At 35.6% G+C, this 21,958-nt stretch overlaps 1 protein-coding gene across 7 annotated transcripts in view; it reads left to right on the forward strand.

Annotated features, from left to right (window-relative positions):
• Nucleotides 1–21,891, forward strand: part of lrch1 (leucine-rich repeats and calponin homology (CH) domain containing 1) — a 58,972-nt gene extending 37,081 nt beyond the window's left edge. For 2 of the 7 annotated variants that reach the window (XM_051118396.1, XM_051118397.1), the window contains 7 exons: nt 2,399–2,455; nt 2,566–2,635; nt 3,672–3,785; nt 6,499–6,608; nt 6,951–7,088; nt 7,804–7,881; nt 12,669–13,449. In XM_051118396.1, the coding sequence (XP_050974353.1) occupies nt 2,399–2,455; nt 2,566–2,635; nt 3,672–3,785; nt 6,499–6,608; nt 6,951–7,088; nt 7,804–7,881; nt 12,669–12,950 (849 nt within the window). In that variant the 3' untranslated portion in view covers nt 12,951–13,449. Of the gene's footprint in view, nt 1–2,398; nt 2,456–2,565; nt 2,636–3,671; nt 3,786–6,498; nt 6,609–6,950; nt 7,089–7,803; nt 7,882–12,668; nt 13,450–18,651 lie in introns of those variants that run through there. The other 5 variants (XM_051118399.1, XM_051118401.1, XM_051118400.1 and 2 more) reach the window with 4 other exon arrangements.
• The last annotated feature ends 67 nt before the right edge of the window (nt 21,892–21,958 follow it).

Here is a 21,958-nt window from a genome sequence, read left to right on the forward strand (position 1 = left end):
GCCCCTCATGGCATTCCAAACTGTATGGATTTCTTTGTTCTGTGGGATATTAAATAAAATATTTCTAAAAATGTATTTAGCTAGCAACATATCGTCTTTTATGTTCTTTTTATGCAAGCCATATGTGTTTGGAACAACATGAGGGTGAGAGAATGATGACAGAATGTAAACTAGTTTGATTAAAGTTTACAAGGACAAAAATATTATTTATTTGGGAAAATGTGCACTTGTGAATCATGCACAGTAACACTAGATTGTGTGGTCATCTACCACAGACAATGAAGTAATTAGGCATAGCACTAGTTCTGGCAGGACTCTCAGTTAATCCACGTCTACGTATAGGAATACAACGCCTATCACTACTTCTTTATATAAGATCCATTCAATATTATTCAGCACCTTATCGCTTTGCTCAGGAGTTAATTGCCCTCTTCCATCCCCAGCTCCTCCTCTCGTCCACAGTCAGAACTTGACATTCTGATATTCCTTGTTGAGTCAAATTATGTTGTTACATTAAATTGTCATTAAGAACATTAATGATATCTGCTTCGTTAATGTTGGTTCTCTTTACCCTAAGGGGGATGTTGCAGCTCTTCCTGGTCTTATCCATGCTAGGCTGTGTGGATGGGCGGGGAGTTTTCACCTAGAACAGAACCATACCTCCAATCCAAGCTGTATGCTGATTGTCAGTCATCTTTGATCTGATCTTTGTCCGGACATAACTCGGTTTAGCAATTTTTACCAATAAATTTAAATTAGTTCTGCATAATTCCGCAATTTTTTTTACCCCGGTTTGTAAATTGCATTTTTTTAAAAATCAAATGTAAATTAATGTCCCAGTCACATTTTCTTGGTTAAAGGGGTCATCGTATGCAAAATTCACTTTTTCATGTTGTTTGAACATAAATGTGTGTTGGCAGTGTGTGTACACATCCACCCTATAATGATAAAAAAAAAATCCCTATAAATCATAACCCCCTTCTCAAATCAAGCCATTTGCATTTAAAGGGACATGTATTGAAACGGCTTGCTCTGAACAGAGCTGTTTTTGACCAGGTAAAATGGGTGTTGTTTTACATTATCATTGAGAAATTTTAACCAAAGTATACTTTATACAAAGACTTTTCATTACGACTCTAAAAAATCATATCAACTTGTAGAAAATGGGCATCCAATGACCCCTTAAAATAAACATTACTTAAAAAAATTCTATTTTATATTTTTACATTAACAATGTAATCAAAATTGTGTTTGTTAAAACCAAGTATGAATCTCATCAAGTTAGTGTTTTTAATCATTTACATTTATTCCAAAAAAATTACTTAAGGCAGTATTTTATTTGTTAACTTATGTTCAGCTATTCTTTTTAACAGTTAACTTTTAACTATTTTTTGAATTTTTCAGATTATCAGTCATCAAAGCTCTGTAAATATTGGTCACAGATGCAGAGATTTACTTTAAATTTCACGTAGCTGATTACTAACTAAAAACTTCCACAGATCATGTTTTTGTGCCATTTTATGTCTTATTTTGTTAAGTGGATATATCTAAGTGTGTGAGTTGTTTACTTACTTTTTTAAATTAGTCTTCCCATTAACGCCATTATATTGTTTATTCAGACTGATTAGAGAACGTGGAAATGCGCATGAACACTAGAGGCGGGATTTGTCACATGAACCAATCACAGCTGAATATAACCAGTCACATCCAATCATATTACAATGAAGGCATTGCCTCCTCTCGTGTGACTTTCCCCCATTTATCCTCATTTATCCCTGTCCAAACTCATCACGTGCTTTAGAGGGTCTGTTAAAACTCAATGGGCTCAGGGGAGGCGAGAGAAATGCAGACTCCTGCTGTAATTTTATTTGCTGATGTCGCTGTTGGACAATATTTCTTTAGAAAAACAAGTGATTTATACACTTTTTAATGTTATATATTGTAATATTGGCGTTGTTGTTTTTTGTACAACAGTTTTTTTTCTCATCCAGTAGTTTGGGGAGGCACTGCCTCCCTTGCCTAAAGTAAATGCACCTGGTATACAGTATTTAAAGTATGTGTGGCACTGGATGCATTTGTTTTAAGTGTGTTTATTAACATGTCAGTCAGTGTACTTTTAGTCCATGATGTAATCTACATGACTTCATAAATGACCATTTTAGACTGAATAGAAATTATATATTTAAAGTAAATGTACTCACATGGGGACTGAGAATCATGTAATTGTCTTTGTCATCTAAAGTATGGGGAAAAACAAACAGAGACTCGAGAAAGAAAGACAAAGAGCCGTATCGAAGCAGAGAACAGTGATGCATTGTTTCACTATGTCTAAAGAGCTGGTTTGTTAACATCTTACATCATCTCAAGAATCCCACAGCCTGTTTTTTCTCCTTCTTAGGGTGAAGTGATTGGCGAGGACGGATCAGGTGATAGTTATGAGAACCAAGTTACCAAGGTAAATATTTTACACCACAGTAACATTATGCACATTATGCTTCTAAAACACAATTTTACTTTAAAAAATGGTTTAGTGCACTTATGCTGAATGTGTTTGTCATATACCAGAGTGAAGACAAAACCCCAGTTTCCAGCCCCACATTGAGCTCACCTCCCTTTGGTTTGAAGCCCAGATCAGGTGAGAACCATGTTGTTTTACTAACACAAATCATGCCAATGTGTCGGGTTGTGTTTCCTGAAAACATCGTTAGCTAACTGTGGTCGTAAGTTATAACGACGGTACTTGCAACCTTAGTTGCTTTCGGGAAACACACCCCTGGTTGGCATGTTGATGGTGAGGTTGGCATGGGTGGTGTTGCACTTTAGAGGATGGTGTATATTTTGGACTCTTTCATTATCATCACATTTCAGTAGTAAGAGGGCGGAAGTGTTTGTTTGTAAAGATCCTTTTGCCTGTGGCCAGCACCTGTAATCCTGTCAAGCTTGTAACAGCCATACAATATTAGTCAGGCTTTTTAACCATTCATACTGCTGTTTAACATTACTCCCTTGGCTTCAGGGGCTAAACTGCATCTGGAGAGGTTTAGAAACAGTACGTGCTAACTGAATATGTCCTGAAATTTTATGTTTTCACAAATACCATTCATTATTGATGTATACGGTTAAATAAATACACAAAACAGCTCGTTTCATCTGGATGCAGTTTAATTCATGTAGCTGTTTGTTTAGCTGCCTAGAGGCTTCTTGTTGCTTCCCCCTCTAACATCTAAGCTAGCATTTGCATCATTATCTGTGATCTGTTATTTATGTCTAACATTAACAGCAATATCACGCCCCGAGTCTGACAGTTAGCGTAAATGATAGTGATTTGTACCAGGTGCATTAACAGCATGCCAACAAGCTGGTACTGAAATGCTGCTAACACTGAATTTGTTTTTGTTTTTAATATTTTCTCTTTTGTGTTGTGCTGTATTTACGTGTCATTTTGCTTTGCATATCTTCCCGTTTCCTTCTCTTCCCTTTTGTTTATGTTTCCCTGAACTGCTGCTTGCTTGCTCGCTTGCTTGTCTGCTTTTATTACACACACTGCTGTTGCTTGGCACCCTCCTATTTTCTGATACCTGAAATTCCTTTCCTGTGGTTTTCCAATGAAAATCATTTGTTTGGCTCCTCCTCCTACTGGCGCTATGCTTTATGTTGATACCTACATCTAGCTTCACCCTCTGTCCCGTGCTCGACTCCGCCCTGTCCCCTCCCCCTTACACAGGCCCCGCCCACTGATAGAGACACGCCCCCTAGCCCCGCAGAAGGAGAAATGCCAAGCAGTGGTAGGTCTGCTCAATGTATCGTCCTGTGCAGTCACATGTGTTGCAATCAGTGTTTTCTTTTCAAGATGTAATTGTGTGAGGTATTTTTATTCTTCTTATATTATTTGTATTATTTTATATTTTTGGTGGCTTAAATTCTTAATATTAAATATTAATAATATACAACATATTTTCCACCATTTCTGCTACCGAAACGAGAATAACAAAGACTTTATGGGTTTTTTGGGACTCTTGACTTGGGCTGGTAAGCAACCACCCTGAACACCCTAGAAACCATTAGAAATGCCCAATAACATCCAGAAATCCTGTCAACTGCTTTGTAACTCCTTAATGCATAGCAACACTCTGGCAACCACCCACAGTACCTGCATGATGGCAGCAGGTTTTGCTTGGGCAAACATTATTCTCATTATCCTTAGAAAATGTAAACATTTAGTCTGTCCTCCTTTTTTGTCTTTTTTTTTTCAAAATGTAAAAATGACACACTTGTTTTTCAAAGATGGCTGAACGATACTTCAGCCCACTGACTGACATTTCATATTCAACATGTTTTTGGTTGAGAAAATGTAGAATCTTTTTGAAAATTTTGATGTGGAAGAAATGAATTAAATAATTATTTTCTGACAGTATTCACTAGCGCTAGCTTACAATTAAAGGGAGACAGTCCATCAAAAAATGAAAGTTCTGTCATCATTTGCTCACCCTCATGTCGTTCCAAACCTGTATAATTTTTTTGCACAAAAGAAGATATTTTGAAGAATGTTGAATACCAAAAAGTTTGAAATAACTTTTATGTTCCACAGAAGAAATAAGGTCATACAGGTTTGAAACAGCATGAGTAAATAATGACAGAATTTCCATGTTTGGATGAACTGTCTCTTTAAGCTTAGTATAAATATGTCACTCATCATGTGTAGACACTAAAACATGTTTGTGGTGTAGTGTTAAAGGGTCTTTTAAAATACAGGAGTGAGACAGGGGATGTGGTTGAGCTGAAATTTGGGGTGGCCCAGTGGCTTTAAATGGAGCTGTGTGTATTTATAGAGCTGCTATTTTGAAGCATTAGATAATGGCCCCAGAGGGAAAATCAGACCTCCATTTAAGTGGAAATGCTTTCAGAGGATGAAAAACTGCCAGAAGACATCTGTACTTACTCATCGTCTTACAAGAAAGAAAGAGGAAGAGGGAATGATGGAAAGAGAGAACACTTTACTAATGAATAGCTCTGTGCTAATGGTAGTATTGAACTTTATATTAAACTTTATTGTACCCAGATGGAATCTGGCGCCTTTTAACTTGATCTAAATCAATAAATCTGTGAAATGTATTTACACACAATGTCTACTGTAGTACACACTAAAAATAAGATCAGGCAAACATTCTGTAGAGGTTTAGTTTTGTCCTACAAAACTTGAATTTGCAACTTCCTGTTACATGTCAGAAATCCCCCCCTTTTTTTCTGTCTGTGAAGTGTCTTTAAGTGCTCTTTTTGTCAATAACTTTCTGGAATCCTTAGTGTCTCTTGTAACACTAAACGCATGAATGAGTCTCATTTTTGTCAATACTAAATTGTATTAGGATGTTTTTGGCTCTTAGGGCTTAAAAATGTTGAGACAGAAAGAAAATGTGAGAGAAAGACACTCTGCTTTAAAGCTGAATTGTTTAATTTGCGTCACTAGCTTCAAAAAATGACTGTTTTCAAACAGCTTTCCCCCAAACAAAACCCTGGTTTGAGCCCTGCCCTCAAACTCACACTATTGGTTGAGCCAGTGTTGCTATGCTAAGCTGGCAGAAAAAAGGTATTTGAACATAAAAGTTACACACTTTTAAGTAATTAAATGTACCCTAAAACACAGAGCTGTCCCAGATGCAATGAGAGATGACTATTCAAAGACTTTTTTGTTCTCCCTGATGCAAACACACACACATTTTAGCTATCTAAGCTGTGCAAGTTAACTATTTAGACCTTTATTGTGTTTATATTCTGATAGGTATCAGATAGGTTATTTACTTTAACTCTTTTATTTTTACAAATGAGGACATCCCCAAAGCAAGGTTTTGTCACATTTGTCACAAAAAATCTTTAAGTAGGCACACACACACACACACTTATTTTTTTCTAATGCTGCCCAGAGATGTCTAACATGTGCTTGCTGTATTATATTAGCGTCCAAGCACAGAAACACTGCTCCAGGGCTTTGAACTGTGAGACAGCAAAAAGAGGGAGGAATGTTCTGGAATAACATCCTTTTAATGTTCCCTACATACTGTCGTCTTTCTTTCATTTCTTCACAGGATGAGTAGTTATGCAACTACAGAAACACACTCAGATGTGTGGAATGAAGCATTGTGTTCTTGTCTTTTTCAATCTGCTATTTTCTCACATGTCTAGTGCTCCCCCTTGTGGGGAAATATCATGTAGTAAAGGCTATCAGCTGTCAAATATGAACAGCGTCTCATTTCCTGAAGAATTCAGGATGCTTGTTGTGATGTAATTAGGTAGTGCAGCTTGTCTTATTAAAAAAAAGTAACATAATGGCAACAGAAGTGACATTTGATTACTGTTTAATCCTCCTTTTGTCAAAATTGACATTAACCTAACGTTTTTGGATATCATGATGGATGTGACATTAAAAGAAAGTGAATAAATGAAACCCTTTTGAGAGATATCATGTGCTTTGCGCAGACTGGTGACGCTGCAGTTGTGTGACAGTGTTTTTCAGGACCCACAAAACTCTGGAATCAGTGGATCCGCAGTTCACCATGAGAAGAAAGATGGAGCAGCTCAGAGAGGAGCTGGAACTCATAGAGCAACTACGAGAGGTATGCAAAATGTTGTTTAGTCACACACAAAAGCTAAGTATGTAAATGAGCTGCATTAGTTGGTTAGTGACTGAATATATGACTATACAATGGCCCCACAAAGTATATGAACACTTAAGTCACACTTCAAAAACTGTTGAATGTCTGTATTAGCATAAACACTTGTGTGAAACAATAGATCTTCTATTCGAAGTAAGAAAAAAATGTTTGGATATTTTTTGATTGTCAGCTGTTTTAAGTGTGGCACAAATATCCAAATTATTATAAGAATCCAGATTCTTATTTCTAATATATTTGTATGTAAATGTTCTATTTATAACCCAATCATGTTGATTTTGCCAGAGTATTGAGAGCAGACTGAAAGTAGTTCTTCCTGAAGATCTGGGCTCTTCTCTCATGGATGGGGTCGTGCTTTGTCACCTAGTTAATCACATTCGACCACGTTCAGTGGCCAGTATCCATGTACCATCTCCTGCAGTGGTGAGTCGACTCTGAATTATCCACACATTTACACAAACACTATAAACTACCATTTAAAAGTTTGAGGTCAGTAAGATTTTTAAATAAAACATTTTTTTACAGTCTTTTATGCTCACCAAGGCTTCAACTGTTTTCTCAAAAATGCAGTCAAAATGGTAATATTGTGACCTGAAGTTTAGATTCCCAGTACTGGGGGTAAATTCTGAGTATGGGTTACTATACTTGGCTACACGTCACGTAACTTTTCACTTTAAAATAATTGTAAATTGTATCATTTAAATCAACTTTTCTATTTGAACTTTTTAAACTGTTTAATCATGCAGAAGTCTTTACTCCAGAAATCATTCTAATATGCTGATTTGGTGCTCAAGAGACATTTTTTCATCATTATATTGGTATCAATGTTAAAAACTGTTGCTTTATATTTTTGTGGTAGTTGTAAGTTTTTTTCAGGTTTCTTTGATGAACAGGAAGTTTAAAAGAACACCATTTATGCTAAACGAAAATATTTCATAACATTATAAATATTTTTACTGTCAGTGTTGTGTCCTTGATGAATAAATAAAAAAAAAACGTTAATTAAAAAGCATACTGACTTCAAACATTTGTCTGAAAGTGCATGAATAAATGGTAGTGTTTTTTAGCCTGAAATTTGTTAACGTTTTTTTTTTTTCTCTCATTCTCTTTTTTGACATCTGGATGTGGATACTTTTAGCCCAAGCTTAGCATGGCTAAATGTCGCAGAAATGTTGAAAACTTCTTGGACGCCTGCAGGAAAATGGGAGTCCCTGAGGTGACTATTTAGTTTTTTTTTGTGAATGCCAAATGAACAAGATCTGTTTCTCAAGGGTGACTGTTTGTATAGGTTTTGCTGTACTAGTCTCTTACGTGCAATGCTAAATTAAAACCATTCATTACTGATATTGGTGATCAACTAGACAATTTATCATGCTATTTTATTATTTATCTAAAATATATTATAAAAATGTGACCTTGACAAACATTGTCTGACAGTTTCAGTCTGTCCCATATTTCCTACATGGAATAATATCTGCTTTTTTGAGCTGTTTTGCATTTAAGGGAAATTTGTCTTATTCTTATCCAATGAAAACCCTGTAAAGCTGATTCTATACATTTTCCATACTATAACTAATCCTACAGTGAAGTGGGGGTTCTACTTCTAGTGGGGATTTCCACTGAATTTCCTGTTTAATTTAGGCACAGTCTAAATCTCAGTCTGGGAAACCTGTACAGTAAGTTCAGATGATTTTTCTGACAATGAACCTGTACACACAGGGCTCCTTGAAAACAAATCTTGGTGAAATACATGTTATCACTTGACTGATTTTGATTGTTAGCCACCCCTAATCTGATTGGTTGAGCAGCGGAGATTGCCTCAGGCTGGTCTGTGATCAGTCACGCCCTGTTTATCAGCCTTGTGTTTATCAACTTAGAAATTCTGGACCTTCTCAGGTCAATAGATGTTAGGGAAAACTGATCATAGAACAGCATTTAAAGGCACTTTTACCATATAACCTTACCAGAAATGCATCATGTTGTTGTATTAAGATGCTATCATCATGGCTTTAGGCTTCATCCATTTCTAAGGCTCCATTCCATCCTGTTAATGGCTCTGACCTGCTCTCTGATAAATGATCATGTCTCCTTGAGCTGTGACAGAGAGAATTGCAGTGTACTGATAAACAGACGACAGACCATGACACATGAGTGGAACAAATTTTTGTGGAAATCGTTTATAAAAACCTTTATTTCATCAATTCAGTTTAGTATATTGTCCTATCCAGATAAAGCTAGAAGCAATTCCAGCTATCACTTCCAAGAAAATCATTGTATGTGGGTTGTTGGTCAATATTGGGTCCACTGTTTTTCCTGAAACTGCAGAATTTTTTATTGGTTATGCTATCCTACCCATCAAAAATGGTTACGATACTATATCAATGGCCTTTCTGGAAGGAACCCAGATGTTGTCTTCTGCTTTAAGGGTTGAGCTTGGTCCAAGCCATTCATAACAGGCTGTTCTGATTAGTGTCATACAGGAAGCTGTTAGCTGTCATAGCTTGTGTCTGTTGTAGCAGTAGCTACTACGGGTCTGCATGGCAGCTAGCTTTGTCACCTTGTGTCTTTTGTGTTTGCTATCCTGATAGCTGATGTTTATCAAGCTAGTTTATTCTGTTAGCGTGTTAAGGGCTAATGTGGCAGGCCTTGTTTGTAACTTCTGGTCATAGAAAAGTTTATATATTATTGCCTTGTTTATTAACCTAAGGGTTTACTCTTGTTATTGAGTTATGCAACAGTCTGGCTTGACCTGCTCTGTTCTTTACTGGCTTTTGCAGCTTTCTTGCTTTGTATAATTTTTAACGCTGTAGCTTGACTTGTGCCTGGCATACGCTTACTACTGCACATGCTCCGCTAACCACCATGTCACCTGTGCTCCTGCTAACAGCATCTGCCCCAGCATACCTCACATCAGCCACAGCTGCTTCCTGAATGAGAGACAATGACTGACAATGTTCAACCTCACTGTCAGAAATCTCCTTTTCAGAAGGCAGTAAGAGGGTCATTCTCAAGAAATGGTGCCATTTGTGCTTTAAAATTATTTTTTTTTCCACTTTATTTTACAAAGTTAAAAAAAGGATGATTTGGGGAAAAAGTAATTTAATGAAAGAAGAATTTATTTAAAGTGGTCATATGATGTTGCTAAAAAGAACATTATTTTGTGTATTTGGTGTAATGCAGTGTGTTTACGCAGTTTGAGGTTCAAAAAACACATTATGTTCCACATACTATATATTATTGTTGCTCCGCTCTGCCCCGCCTTTCTGAAACATGTAGCTTTTTACAAAGCTCATCATTCTAAAAAAGCGTGGTGTGCTCTGATTAGCCAGCTATCCAGTGCATTGTGATTGGCCAAATACCTCAAGCGTGTGACGCCCCTTACCATGTTGTGATGCCGTGTCCCAATGAGACAAAAACAATAAAACCCATTACAAATGAGGCATTTGTTGCATCCAGTGAGGACATAATTACTGATTATGATGACTCATACTGTCTTTTTATGCATTTACACATAACACCATGTCTGCATTTATGATTGTAGAAACGACAAACGAGCAGCACTGCTCGACAGTGCTCAAACCTCACGTTTGAATAGCCAGTAGCAAAACATACATGAAAACATACTTACAGGCTGTGAGTCAGAAGCGCCGGACTGTCCTTGCGAAGTTGTAATTGCCCCACCTTATAGTGTGCACAGCCAGCATTGTAGGATACTCTCCCAGGTTCAGGAAACAATCCTCCGTAAAATATTTGTGTTGTACTGTTCTGGAACAGTGTTGTAAATACACTTAAGCACTGATTTCTAGTTGTGTACTCATTTGAGTGGCCAAACTAAGTAGTTTCGCTTTCTCAACGAAACACACAGTGTCTTCACAACATGGCAGCAGCTGCAACAATACTACAGCGGGGAATAAAAGTTACGCCTTCTTTGCATGTACATTTGGAAGGTGTTATGCATTTCTTCCCACACAGTGATGTAGATTTGTGGGGGCATGTTTTAACTTTTATAAAGAATATCTCTGGGTTTGAGATTTTAATCTTTGCAACTTTACAGATATTATATATGCATGAACAGCTTGTAACACTCCAAAGACAAAGGAAAACATGAAATCGCATGATATGCCGTAAGTCATACCTTATTTTCCCATAATATTTGTCATGTAAATTAAGATTAGATGACCATATTCAGATTATTAGTCAATTTGTTACATGGACAATTTTTTAATGGTCACAGAAAGTTAAAGTGGAATTTATACACTTGTAATTTGTTCACATTCAAATGTCATATTGATATATAAACTACTGTTTAGAAGTTTTTTTTAAAGAAATTAATGTTTATTCAGCAAGGATGCATTCAGTTAATTAAAAGTGACAGTAAAGACATTTATAAAATTGCAGTTCTTTTGAACTTAATCGTCATCAAAGAATCGTGAGGGGAAATGTTTTTTGTTTTTTTTTGAGAACCAAATCAGCATATTAGAAAGATTTCTGAAGCATAACAAATATATTTGCACCACACCAAAATATTTAGACAATATTATTACTAGGGCTGGGTAAAAAAAATATTTATTTCTCGATTTTAATAAATTCTTGTTTTTACGAAACAACTTTGATTATTAAATCCCAAGAATTAATTTGAAAACATCCGAAGATATGTTAAAAGAAAGATAGGATCGTTCCGGTCCTCAATTCTGATTGGTTGAGCCGCATTCAAAGCTGTTGTAAATTACTCTACAAACATACAACTTTGTTTACTTTTGTGTGTTGCTCAGCAATGCCTTTGTTGCAACCACAACTGAGGAACTACACTGTTTGGTGGAAGAATACTGTTTTTATTTATATCATTACACTTTATTTGCTTTGTTTTATTTTGTAAAAGCTTACCATGTCTACCGAATATCCGTTTGATCTGTTATATTATATTTATTATTGCCTAACAATGCCCCTGAGCTGTTATAAATTCACTGTAAACCACAGCTTTTTGGGGCTTATTGCTTTAGTACAACTTACCGAAATCTGTGTCCTGTCTCATGTAATTGTTCAATCAGTGTGTCAACCACGGAAGATGTCAATATAAAAGCTTGTAACCAATGTCACGTCGCATTTAGCTCAGAAAAAACATACTCAGTTACCATAACTCGTTAGTCAGCTAGAAAAATGAACCCTACAAGTGCTAATTATACCATATAACATTCATTATAATTTTTACTGTTCTTCAGTGTTTAATTTGTTTAAATAAATCTGTCATGTTTTTATGGCAGCCATCATTTAAATATTTATATTTGAGAAAATTGGAGTGGAAATGTAATTATGTAATTTTAACTTTATTACTATAAAAACTCCATTGAGTGTAATTTAAGCATTTGCATACAAATCAGTTAATTTGAACCCGAAATAGACAATATGTATGAACAAACTCAAATAAATGAAAAACTAGTGCACACTTACATCTGTTTGAACCATGTGGTCAACAAAGACAAATATTATAATTTCATTTTTTTAAATGTGTAAATTAAAAACAAGAAGAAATTTACTGGTATTGTACTATGTATTGGACATTCAAATTTAATGATATTTTGATGGAAAAACTTTTTTTCAAATGATTTTTGATTTTTAAATTGTTGCAGTACACACTAAACTGAGTAAAACATTAAACAATGTGACTTCATTCAGTATCTTGTTAACTACGTTATCAGTAAAGTAATGATGGGAACACATATTTATTACACAACTGGAACCGTTTCCTGAGAATGATCCAGAAATCTTGCCGTTTGCTGAGCTCGAAGCATTTTACCTTTGACCTTTATCACTGTCTAATCACCTTCGTTATCTTTCTCTGGTGCCGGACGGATGATCTCTTCTTTTCTAATTTCCCTTCTTCTTTGCTTTTATTCTCCCTTTGTTTCTCTCTCCATCCATCCTTCATTGTTACTCTATTTTCTTCCCCTTCTTTCTCTTCCTGGTTCTCTTTGTCATCCCCTCCATGTTTTTAATCTCTCTCAGTCCTCTCTCTGTTCGGCTTATGACGTTCTGCAGTTTAACCTGCGTCCGCTCTGGGCCGTGGTCGCGGCCTTGCTCATGGTGGAGAGCACAGGAACAAGGCAGAAGGAAGGAAAGGTGGAGAGTGGCAGGGAGAAAGAGACAGAGGTCAAGAAGCTTATCCCAGAGTCCACTCAGACTCCGCCTCCTTCCTGGCAAATATGGGATCTGATTGGCTCAAGCCTGCTGCACGTTTTCTGTCTGGTGATGCTGTTTGTGGCCTACAGCTGGAGTGAATTTAAATAACATACATGAACTAAAAAGACACAAGTATATATAATTTAATGGTCCTTGAAAGCACATCGAACAGTTTGTGATGGCCTCACTTAAAGGGATAGTTCACCCAGAAATTTAAATTCTGTCATTGTTTACTCACTCTTATGTTGTTTCAAAACTGTGGAACACAAAAGAAGATATTTTGAAGAAACTGGTCCCCATTGACTTCCATAGTATTGTTTTCCATGATAAATTATGACAGAATTTTCATTTTTATCCCATAAAATGGGCACAGCCTGGAAAAAAAATATGTGTCCCTGTCAGTCGGAGCACATATTGATGGACAGTTTCATATGTTTGACCATCTCTTACATCTTGACTTGGCTGTGATAGAAACCAAACGTAACACAAACCATGCAACATTTTTGTAAGAACAACATGTGCTCCGGGAAGAGATTTAGATGTTTTCATGTTTGAGTAAGTGTTATTTATTAGTTGGCGAGTAACGTATTTATTAGTCCTTGTAAAATGCTAAAGAAACCTTCTTTAAACAGACTTTTTACAAACATTTACATAGGAGGTGCACTGAGCACTTTAATAAGGAATAACGAATGGCCAAGTTCACACTCCACTTCCACCTCTGTACAAAACTTGTTTCAGAAAGTTTGATTTCAGCTGAATTTTCTTGGATATTGCACATATAAACAATATAAGTGGTATATTTATTAGCATCTGCATGAAAACAAAAATAATACAAACAGATATGGAGCCTTGTGCCTCGTGCCAGTCATGCCAGTGATCAGCAATATATCTGCAAGAATCAAGCGCACATTTGGTCTGCTTTACAGAAACAATTTGCTGTAATATCAGGACACTCGAGTAAATGAAGGCCCAGATGCCATTAATGCAAAATGATAGCTTTGCACAAAAGTGTTGTATGGTGAGGTCAAATCTATGATTAAAAATATTTAATCATTAGCATAAGGGCTAATTTATCTGTTGGATGTAAAAGCAGCTACTTTTGGTTAAGAGTGTTTTTAAGAGTCTGATGTATTATTGTTTAGATTGGGAATTATTAAATATCCTGCACAGTCATTGTAAATGATTACGTTGTTATTTAATCCAAAACGCCATCTATAGGAGGTCAGAAAATGACTAATGAATTGTTGGTTTAATTTTCTGTTTATTAGTAAAACAGAATGACATACAGTTGAAGTCAAAAGTTTACACACACATTGCAAAATCTGCAAAATGTTAATTATTTGACCAAAATAAGAGGGATAGTACAAAATTCATGTTTTTTTTTTTATTTAGTACTGACTTGAATAAGATATTTCACATAAAAGACGTTTACATATAGTCCACGAGAAAAAAAAAATAGTTGAATTTATCAAAATGACCCTGTTCAATTGATTCTTAATACTGTGTTGTTACATGAATGATCCACTGTTGTTATTTTGTTTAGTTATAGTTGTTCGTGAATCCCTTGTTTGTCCTGAACAGTTAAACTGCCTGCTGTTCTTCAGAAAACTCCTTTAGGTCCCACAAATTCTTCTGGGTTTTTTTGTGTTTTTTTTAAGCATTTTTGTGTATTTTAACCCTTTCCAGCAATGACTATATGATTTTGAGATCCATCTTTTCACACTGAGGACAACTGAGGGACTTGAATGCAGCTATTACAGAAGGTTCAAATGCTCACTGATGCTCCAGAAAGAAAAACAATGCATTAAGAGTCAGGGGTGTAAACTTTTGAACAGAATGAAGATGTGCACATTTTTCTTATTTTGCCCAAATATATTTTTCACTTAGTGCTGCCCTTCAGAAGCTACAGAAGATAAGAGAATTCAATTTACCCTGATCTTCAAATTCAAAAAGTTTTCACCCCCAGGCTCTTAATGCATCGTTTTTCCTGATGGATGTCAAGATCATAGTCATTGTTGGATCATTGTTGGAAGGGTTCAAATACACAAAAAAGCTAAAAAAAAAAAAAAAGGGCAGTTTTACTGTTCAGGACACACAAGGAACTCATGAACAATGATCACTAAAAAAAAAAAAAAACTGTTGTGGATCATTCAGATAACAACACAGTATTAGGAATCAAATGTATGTAAACTTTTGAACGGGGTCATTTTTATAAATTCAGCTATTATTTTCTCTTGTGGACTATATTTAAACATTTTTTATGTGACATATATTATTCAGGTCAGTACTAAATAAACAATAACATGTTTTGGTCAAATAATTAACCTTTTGCAGATTCTGCAAGGTGTGTGTAAACTTTTGACTTTACCTGTACAGAGTGAACTAAATGTATTTGTCAAAATTAATTTAATAAGCATTGACTAATCCGATGTGACTAATCTATATCAAACAATGAGGAATAACAGGGTCGGAGATTAAGACTTAATTCACATATCTGTAATAGAGGCTGAAGTGTTTTTTTTATTATTATGAAATATCAAATGAACGTCATTTTAATAATTGAGTAATCGCTGTAGTGGTTGAATGTAATTTACTGCTGTGAAGGTCTGTACACAAGGTGTCTCTTCTGATTGGATCCTCTGATTCTATTTTCGGTTCTGATCTTTATCTCACATAATAGAATGGCCTTGTTTATCTCATCACAGATAAAAGAAATCCGTTAGTAAATGAGCAGACAGTGATGTCACTGAGGCCTCTTGACATCATTTCCTCAATCTACAGAATACTTTGAACCCTATCTGCGTGATCACAGCAGTTATAATTGGCTTTGCTTTCATCATCCAGGCGAAACTGACTGTTCAGGACCTTTTGTTCGGTATAATTTTCCAGTTATTTCCTTATTTGTAAAAAAAGCTACAAGTGTTTGTATTGCTTAAAAGGCTTAAATTATGTTGCGTGGGTTTCTCTGACAGCTCAGCTGCTTCTTTTTGTCCGACTCTAGACTTCCTGTCAGTGTTGAATAGTGTTCAGTGCTGCTGCTGCTAGTGGACTTTGTAAGGCTTTGTGGTTTTTATGACCCTGTAAATGAAAAGGAATAAATGTACAGTTTTCTCATCTTTGTGTTTCTGTAAGATGTGTGTTGAACTTTTTAGTTCATTTTTAAAGGAGACATATCATGAAAATCTGACTTTTTCTGTGTTTGAGTGCCATAATCGGGTCCCTGGTGAATCTACCAACGCAGAAAACATGAAAAGACCTTATTATAAAAGATCTTATTATAATATTAATCTGCATGTTTCCACCCAGGCCACCGTCATTTTGTCTTTGCAAGTGACAACGATGTACAGTCATGGACAAAAATATTGGCACCCTTGCAGTTCTGTCAGAAAATGCAACCCTTCTCTCAGAAAATTGTTGCAATTTCAAATGTTTTGGTGTTTTTTTTCTTTTTGCATTGGAACAACACAAAAAAACAGAGAAGAAAAGTCAAATCTGATACAATTCCACACAGAACCCAAAAAATGCACTGGACAAAATTATTGGCACCCTTAACTCAATATTTGGTAGCATCCCCTTGGAAAAAATAACTGAAATCAGTCGCTTCCTGTAACCGTGAATGAGTTTCCTACACCTCTCTACTGAATTTTGGACCGCTCTTCTTTTGCAAACTGCTCCAGGTCATTCAGATTTGAAAGATGCCTTCTTCCAACTGCTGTTTTGAGATCTCTCCACAGGTGTTCTGTGGGATTCAGCTCTGGACGATTGCTGGCCATTTCACAACTCTCCAGTGCTTTGTTTTTGAGTGCTTTTGAGTGCTTTTTGAAGTGTGTTTCAGGTCATTTTCCTGCTGGGAGACCCATGACCTCTGGTGGAGACGCCAGTGCATTGTTTCCCAAAATTCTTTGGTAATCATCAAATTTCATGATACCGTTCACACAATCAAGGCATCCAGTGCCAGAAGCAGCAAAGCAACCCCAAAACATCTTTGAACCTCCACCTCCAGACTGTGTTCTTTTCTTTAAAGGCCTCATTTCTCTTTCTGTAAACAGTGCCATGATGTCCTTTACCAAAAGCTCTACTTTTGTCTCATTTGTCCACAGTATGTTCTCCCAGAAGGATTGTGGTTTTGTCACATAAGTTTTGGCAAACTCCGATCTTGCTTTTTTATGCAGTGGTGTCCTCCTGGGTCTCCTAATATAGCGTCCCTTTTCATTCAGATGGTGACGGATAGTGTGAGCTGACACTGTTGTACCCTGTGTCTGCAGATCAGCTTGAATTTGTTTGGAAGTTAATCTGGGTTCTTTATCCACCATTTGAACAATCCTTCATTGTAATTTTTCATTAATTTTGCTCTTCCGTCCACGTCCAGGGAGGATAGCTACAGTGCCAGGGGCTGTAAACCTCTTGATGATATTGACACAGTGGACACGGGAACATTAAGATCTCTGGAGATGGACTTGTAGCCTTGAGCATGTCCATGTTTTTCCACAATTTTTTCTCTCAAATCCACAGACAACTCTTTACACTTCTTTCTTTTCTCCATGCTCAGTGTGACACACAACACGAAAGTTGAGTCAACTTTTCTCCATTTTTAACTGGTTGCAAGTGTGATTACTATAGTGTCCACACCTGTTTAGGTGTGTCTAAATACAAATGACAGGAGCATCACATGCTTGAAAAGCAATTATTTCTTACAAATTTGACAAGGGGCCAATACTTTTGTCCAGTCCATTTTTGAGTTCTTTGTGAAATTTTATCAAGTTGGACTTTTCTTCTTGTTTTTTTGTGTTGTTGCAGTGCAAACAAAAACAGTAAGCACGTGAATACCAAAACATTTGCAATTGGAACAATTTTCTAAGAAAAGGATTTTCTGACAGAATTGCAAGAGTGCTAATATTTTTGGCCATGACTGTATAAGTTCTAGTGCCATGGCAAAAGTTTGAGCAAAGCATGCTAACTGTTCTATCATTGGCTGCACAGATGAGCACAGAACACTATTTAGAGTCCCAGCCACTGTGAGAGCAAGAGAGCAGTGGATTTATTGATTTATTTACTGTATATAACATGCGATTTCTTTCCCAGCTGTTTACCTTCACAGACATAACTGTTTTTAAGTCATTAAGAATCATGTGTGTTTTCAACATAAACTTGTGTGTATTTGACAGTTGTTAAGCGCAGTAAGACATGAAAGAGAATTTAGTTTAGTACTCACATGCTGTGCAATAGCCGCTTTCTGTTCACATGCTTCGTAATCAGTATATCAGAAGTTTAAACTAATAAGGTTTAAAAAGCAAGATTTCAGTGCAATAGACATCAAAGCCAAACAATGTTTTTTTTTAATCAGAGTATCTGAGTTATGAGCTGTTAAGGCACAGCCTTATTCTAGAAAAGGGGGCGGGGAGCAGCAGCTCATTTGCATTTAAAGAGACATGCACAAAAACAGCGTCTTTCTGCTTCCACTCAAAATAGACATTTTCAAAATTATATAAGTAATGATCTGTGGGATATTTTGAGCTGAAACTTCACTGACACATTCTGGTGACACCTGAGACTTATATTGCGTATTGTAAAAAGGGCCACCGTTTGAATGTTGGGGTGAGAAAGATTTTGTTTTATTTGATTGTTTGCATAACTGTATCATATCTGGCATCACTGCTTAAAGAGGTGAGTCTCTATTAGTTTCATTAACTGTATTCAGTAACAAAAGCATTCAGTTTTTAATAAATTGTGTAATAAAATTTGTTTGGGAACCCTGTCTCTTTCATCTCTGACTTAACACTTTGTCCTCTTTGTGAATCTCTCTTTCCAGGATAAGTTATGTCTGCCGCATCATATTCTGGAGGAAAAGGGCCTGATTAAAGTTGGCATCACTGTCCAAGCTTTACTGGATGAGACTTCTGCCAACGAGACACTCATTACATGAGTCACACAAACACAAGCAAGTCTCACTGACACACACACACACACACATACACACTAATCCTTATGGATGGACCTCCACCACCAGATCTTTGCAAAATACCCTGGACAGTGTCCATTTATTTCTGTTAGAACAGCTGATCCTCAACTTGCAGGTATATGCTCATGTTTTTTCTCACTTTCTTTACTTCAATATTTAGTACTGTTATCTGATCACTGTTGCCCAGGCCATAATCGTATTAGCAAAAAAATAGCTCAAAGCTAAAATATGAAATCCCTTTATTTAATATACATATATTTATTAAACAGCTAGTTGAGAGATGTACACAATTGTGCACAGTACCTAAGGGTTTTTTTATATATATACATCTACATGTTTAGATTCTATGATACTTGTTTTGGGCCTTTAGTGATCTAGATTTAAAACACTCGTCCTCCCAAGACTCTTGAAGAGTCCTTAAAGTATGTGACTTTTTGTAACCACTTTTTCTGAACTTGTGTTTTGGGAGACGTTGATGTTTTGTCTCAGGGGAGGTGTGGCCTCACTATAGTTTCCTACAGTCTCTGCTCTGCTTGCCTGTCAGTCAGGTATGATTGCGCTAAAAGAGTATGTTTGAGTGTATGGATGGTAGAAAAAAAAATTTATGTCTTCGAGGAGAGGATTTCTTTTTGTGAGAGTGAGAGAACGAGAGCACATGTTTGCACTTTTTGTATGTAAGTTTGTAAGGATTTTTTTTTTTGTTTTATTTTACTTGTGCGTGTTTGCTTATGGAAAGTCTGATGTCCAAAGCTTCAGCTCCTCACAGATTTAGCCATGAAACAGACCAAAACATCTGAAGCTGGTATCTCACTGGAGATTATTTGACAGTTGCCAAAATTATTTTCTTATATCAAACTGATTTACAAACATAATCGTTTTATAGTTTGTTTTTTTTTTTTTTAACAATTTAAATGTATTTTTAAAATATGAGTTTTGTATTTGTAGAAGGATTTGTAATGTGATATTGGTGTGTGAACGTGTAAAATGTACAGAACATTTATATTTGATGTGCTTATTTTAGTATGTTTGATTTGGGTTTTTTTACTTCAACTTAAAGCACAATTTATTTTATTAATGTGAACTGACAGGGACAAAAGCAACTTTATTATCATCTAGATTCTTGTTTGTAAGCAGTTACAACACTTCCACATACAGTTAAAGTCAAAAGTTTACATACACCTTGCAGAATCAGCAAAATGTTAATTATTTTACCAAAATAAGAGGGATCATACAAAATGCATGTTATTTTTTATTTAGTATTCACCCGAATAAGATATTTACATACAGTCTACAAGAGAAAATAAGTCAAATTTATAAAAATGTCCCTGTTCAAAAGTTTACATACACTTGATTCTTAATACTGTGTTGTTACCTGAGTGATCCACAGCTGTGTGTGTGTTTATTTTTATTTTTTTTATTAGTTATAGTTGTTTGTGAGTCCCTTGTTTGTCCTGAACAGTTAAACTGCCTGTTGTTCAGAAAAATCCTTCAGGTCCCACAAATTCTTTGGTTTTTCAGCATTTTTGTGTATTTGGACCCTTTCAGCAATGATTTCATGATTTTGAGATTCTTCTTTTCACACTGAGGACAACTGAGGGACTCATATGCAACTATTACAGAAGGTTCAAACACTCACTGATGCTCCAGAAGAACAAACGATGCATTAAGAGCCAGGGGTGAAAACTTTTGAACAGAATGAAGATGCGTACATTTTTCTTATTTTGCATAAATATCTTTTTTATTGATTTAGTACTGACCTTCAGATACTGTTTCCCAGAAGACAAAAAAAAGTTCAATTTAACCTGATCTTCAAATTCATAAAAGTTTTCACCCCCAGCTCTTAATGCATCACTTTTCCTAATGGATAAATCTCAAAATCATACATTTTTGGAAAGGGTTCACATACACAAAAATGCTGAAAAACCAAAGAATTTTTGGGACCTTAAGGATTCTTCCGAAGAGCAGAGGGCAATTCAACTGTTCAGGACAAAAAATAACATGCATTATGTAAACGTTTGACTTCAACTATAATTTCTGAGAGACTGTTGGCTGTTATTATTTATTCATAACATGCATTCATTACAATTACAAATACATTTAAAAGAGTTATCTCTGTACTGTAATTGCCAACAAAAACATATCTGCTCCTAAAACTTAATGCACATTATTATACTGTAGCAAATATTAGCAACAAAAATCAATCCAGAAGCTTTAAGTTTAAACATCAAAAACAAATTGGTGCATCATGGGTTAAAAAGCTATCCTAAACATACTACTTCCCCATAAACCTGTCATATTTTGATTAAAACAGATGGGAAAAATTGAAAATGTGGATTAGAAAGTGTAATTTTAAAGACATTTGAACGGGATAGCACTTAGATATTGGTCTTTGATGGTAGATTTACATGGTATTTTACAAGCCTTTAATGTTGCATTTATTTTAAAATCATGCATAGTTTAGACAGTAGTTGCATCCTATAAATTCACTGCTGTATCCTTTGAGAAATTCTGTTCTTAGACATTTAAAACACTGATTTGAACTTTATTTATATTCATTCAAGTACAGTATGAAAATCTGCTACAGTGGGCAAGTGGTGCATCATTACTGTACTATCAACATTCCCCAGCACTTCACACTAGATAGAGCTTTAAATGCAGATTTGATTTTGAAATGACAGTGTTTTGCACTTTACATATTTGGGACTGTCATTTTGGCAACTGGCAAATAGTATTATGGTATTTATATTACAGTATTTGGAGAAAATATCAGCTGATCAGATCACTAATGTGTAAAATGGGATTCAAATCTTTAACTGCTGAATGTTATGTGGCTATTTAGTCTACTTTGATGTATAATGAGAAAAGGCTTGTACTAAACATTTTTGTACTTTAATTTTATAAATAGGAGTTATTTTTCCATGTCTTTTCAGTGTTTGGGATTTTACCCATTTGTAATTCTGTGAACTTTTAAGTGCATGTACAGTAATGTTTTTGGGAAAAGCATGCATGTCACTCCACCTTTTGCCTTAACCTCTGTAAATAAGGTTTATTTGTACCATCTTCTACCAGTAAATACTTTTCACCTTCAAAGTCTAGTTTGTTTCTTCATTTTCAAGGTACTGTAGATATGACAATAATGGTGTTAAAGGAGAAGTTC

The sequence above is a fragment of the Labeo rohita genome, chromosome 9, assembly GCF_022985175.1.
Source record: "Labeo rohita strain BAU-BD-2019 chromosome 9, IGBB_LRoh.1.0, whole genome shotgun sequence".
Lineage (NCBI taxonomy): Eukaryota > Metazoa > Chordata > Actinopteri > Cypriniformes > Cyprinidae > Labeo > Labeo rohita.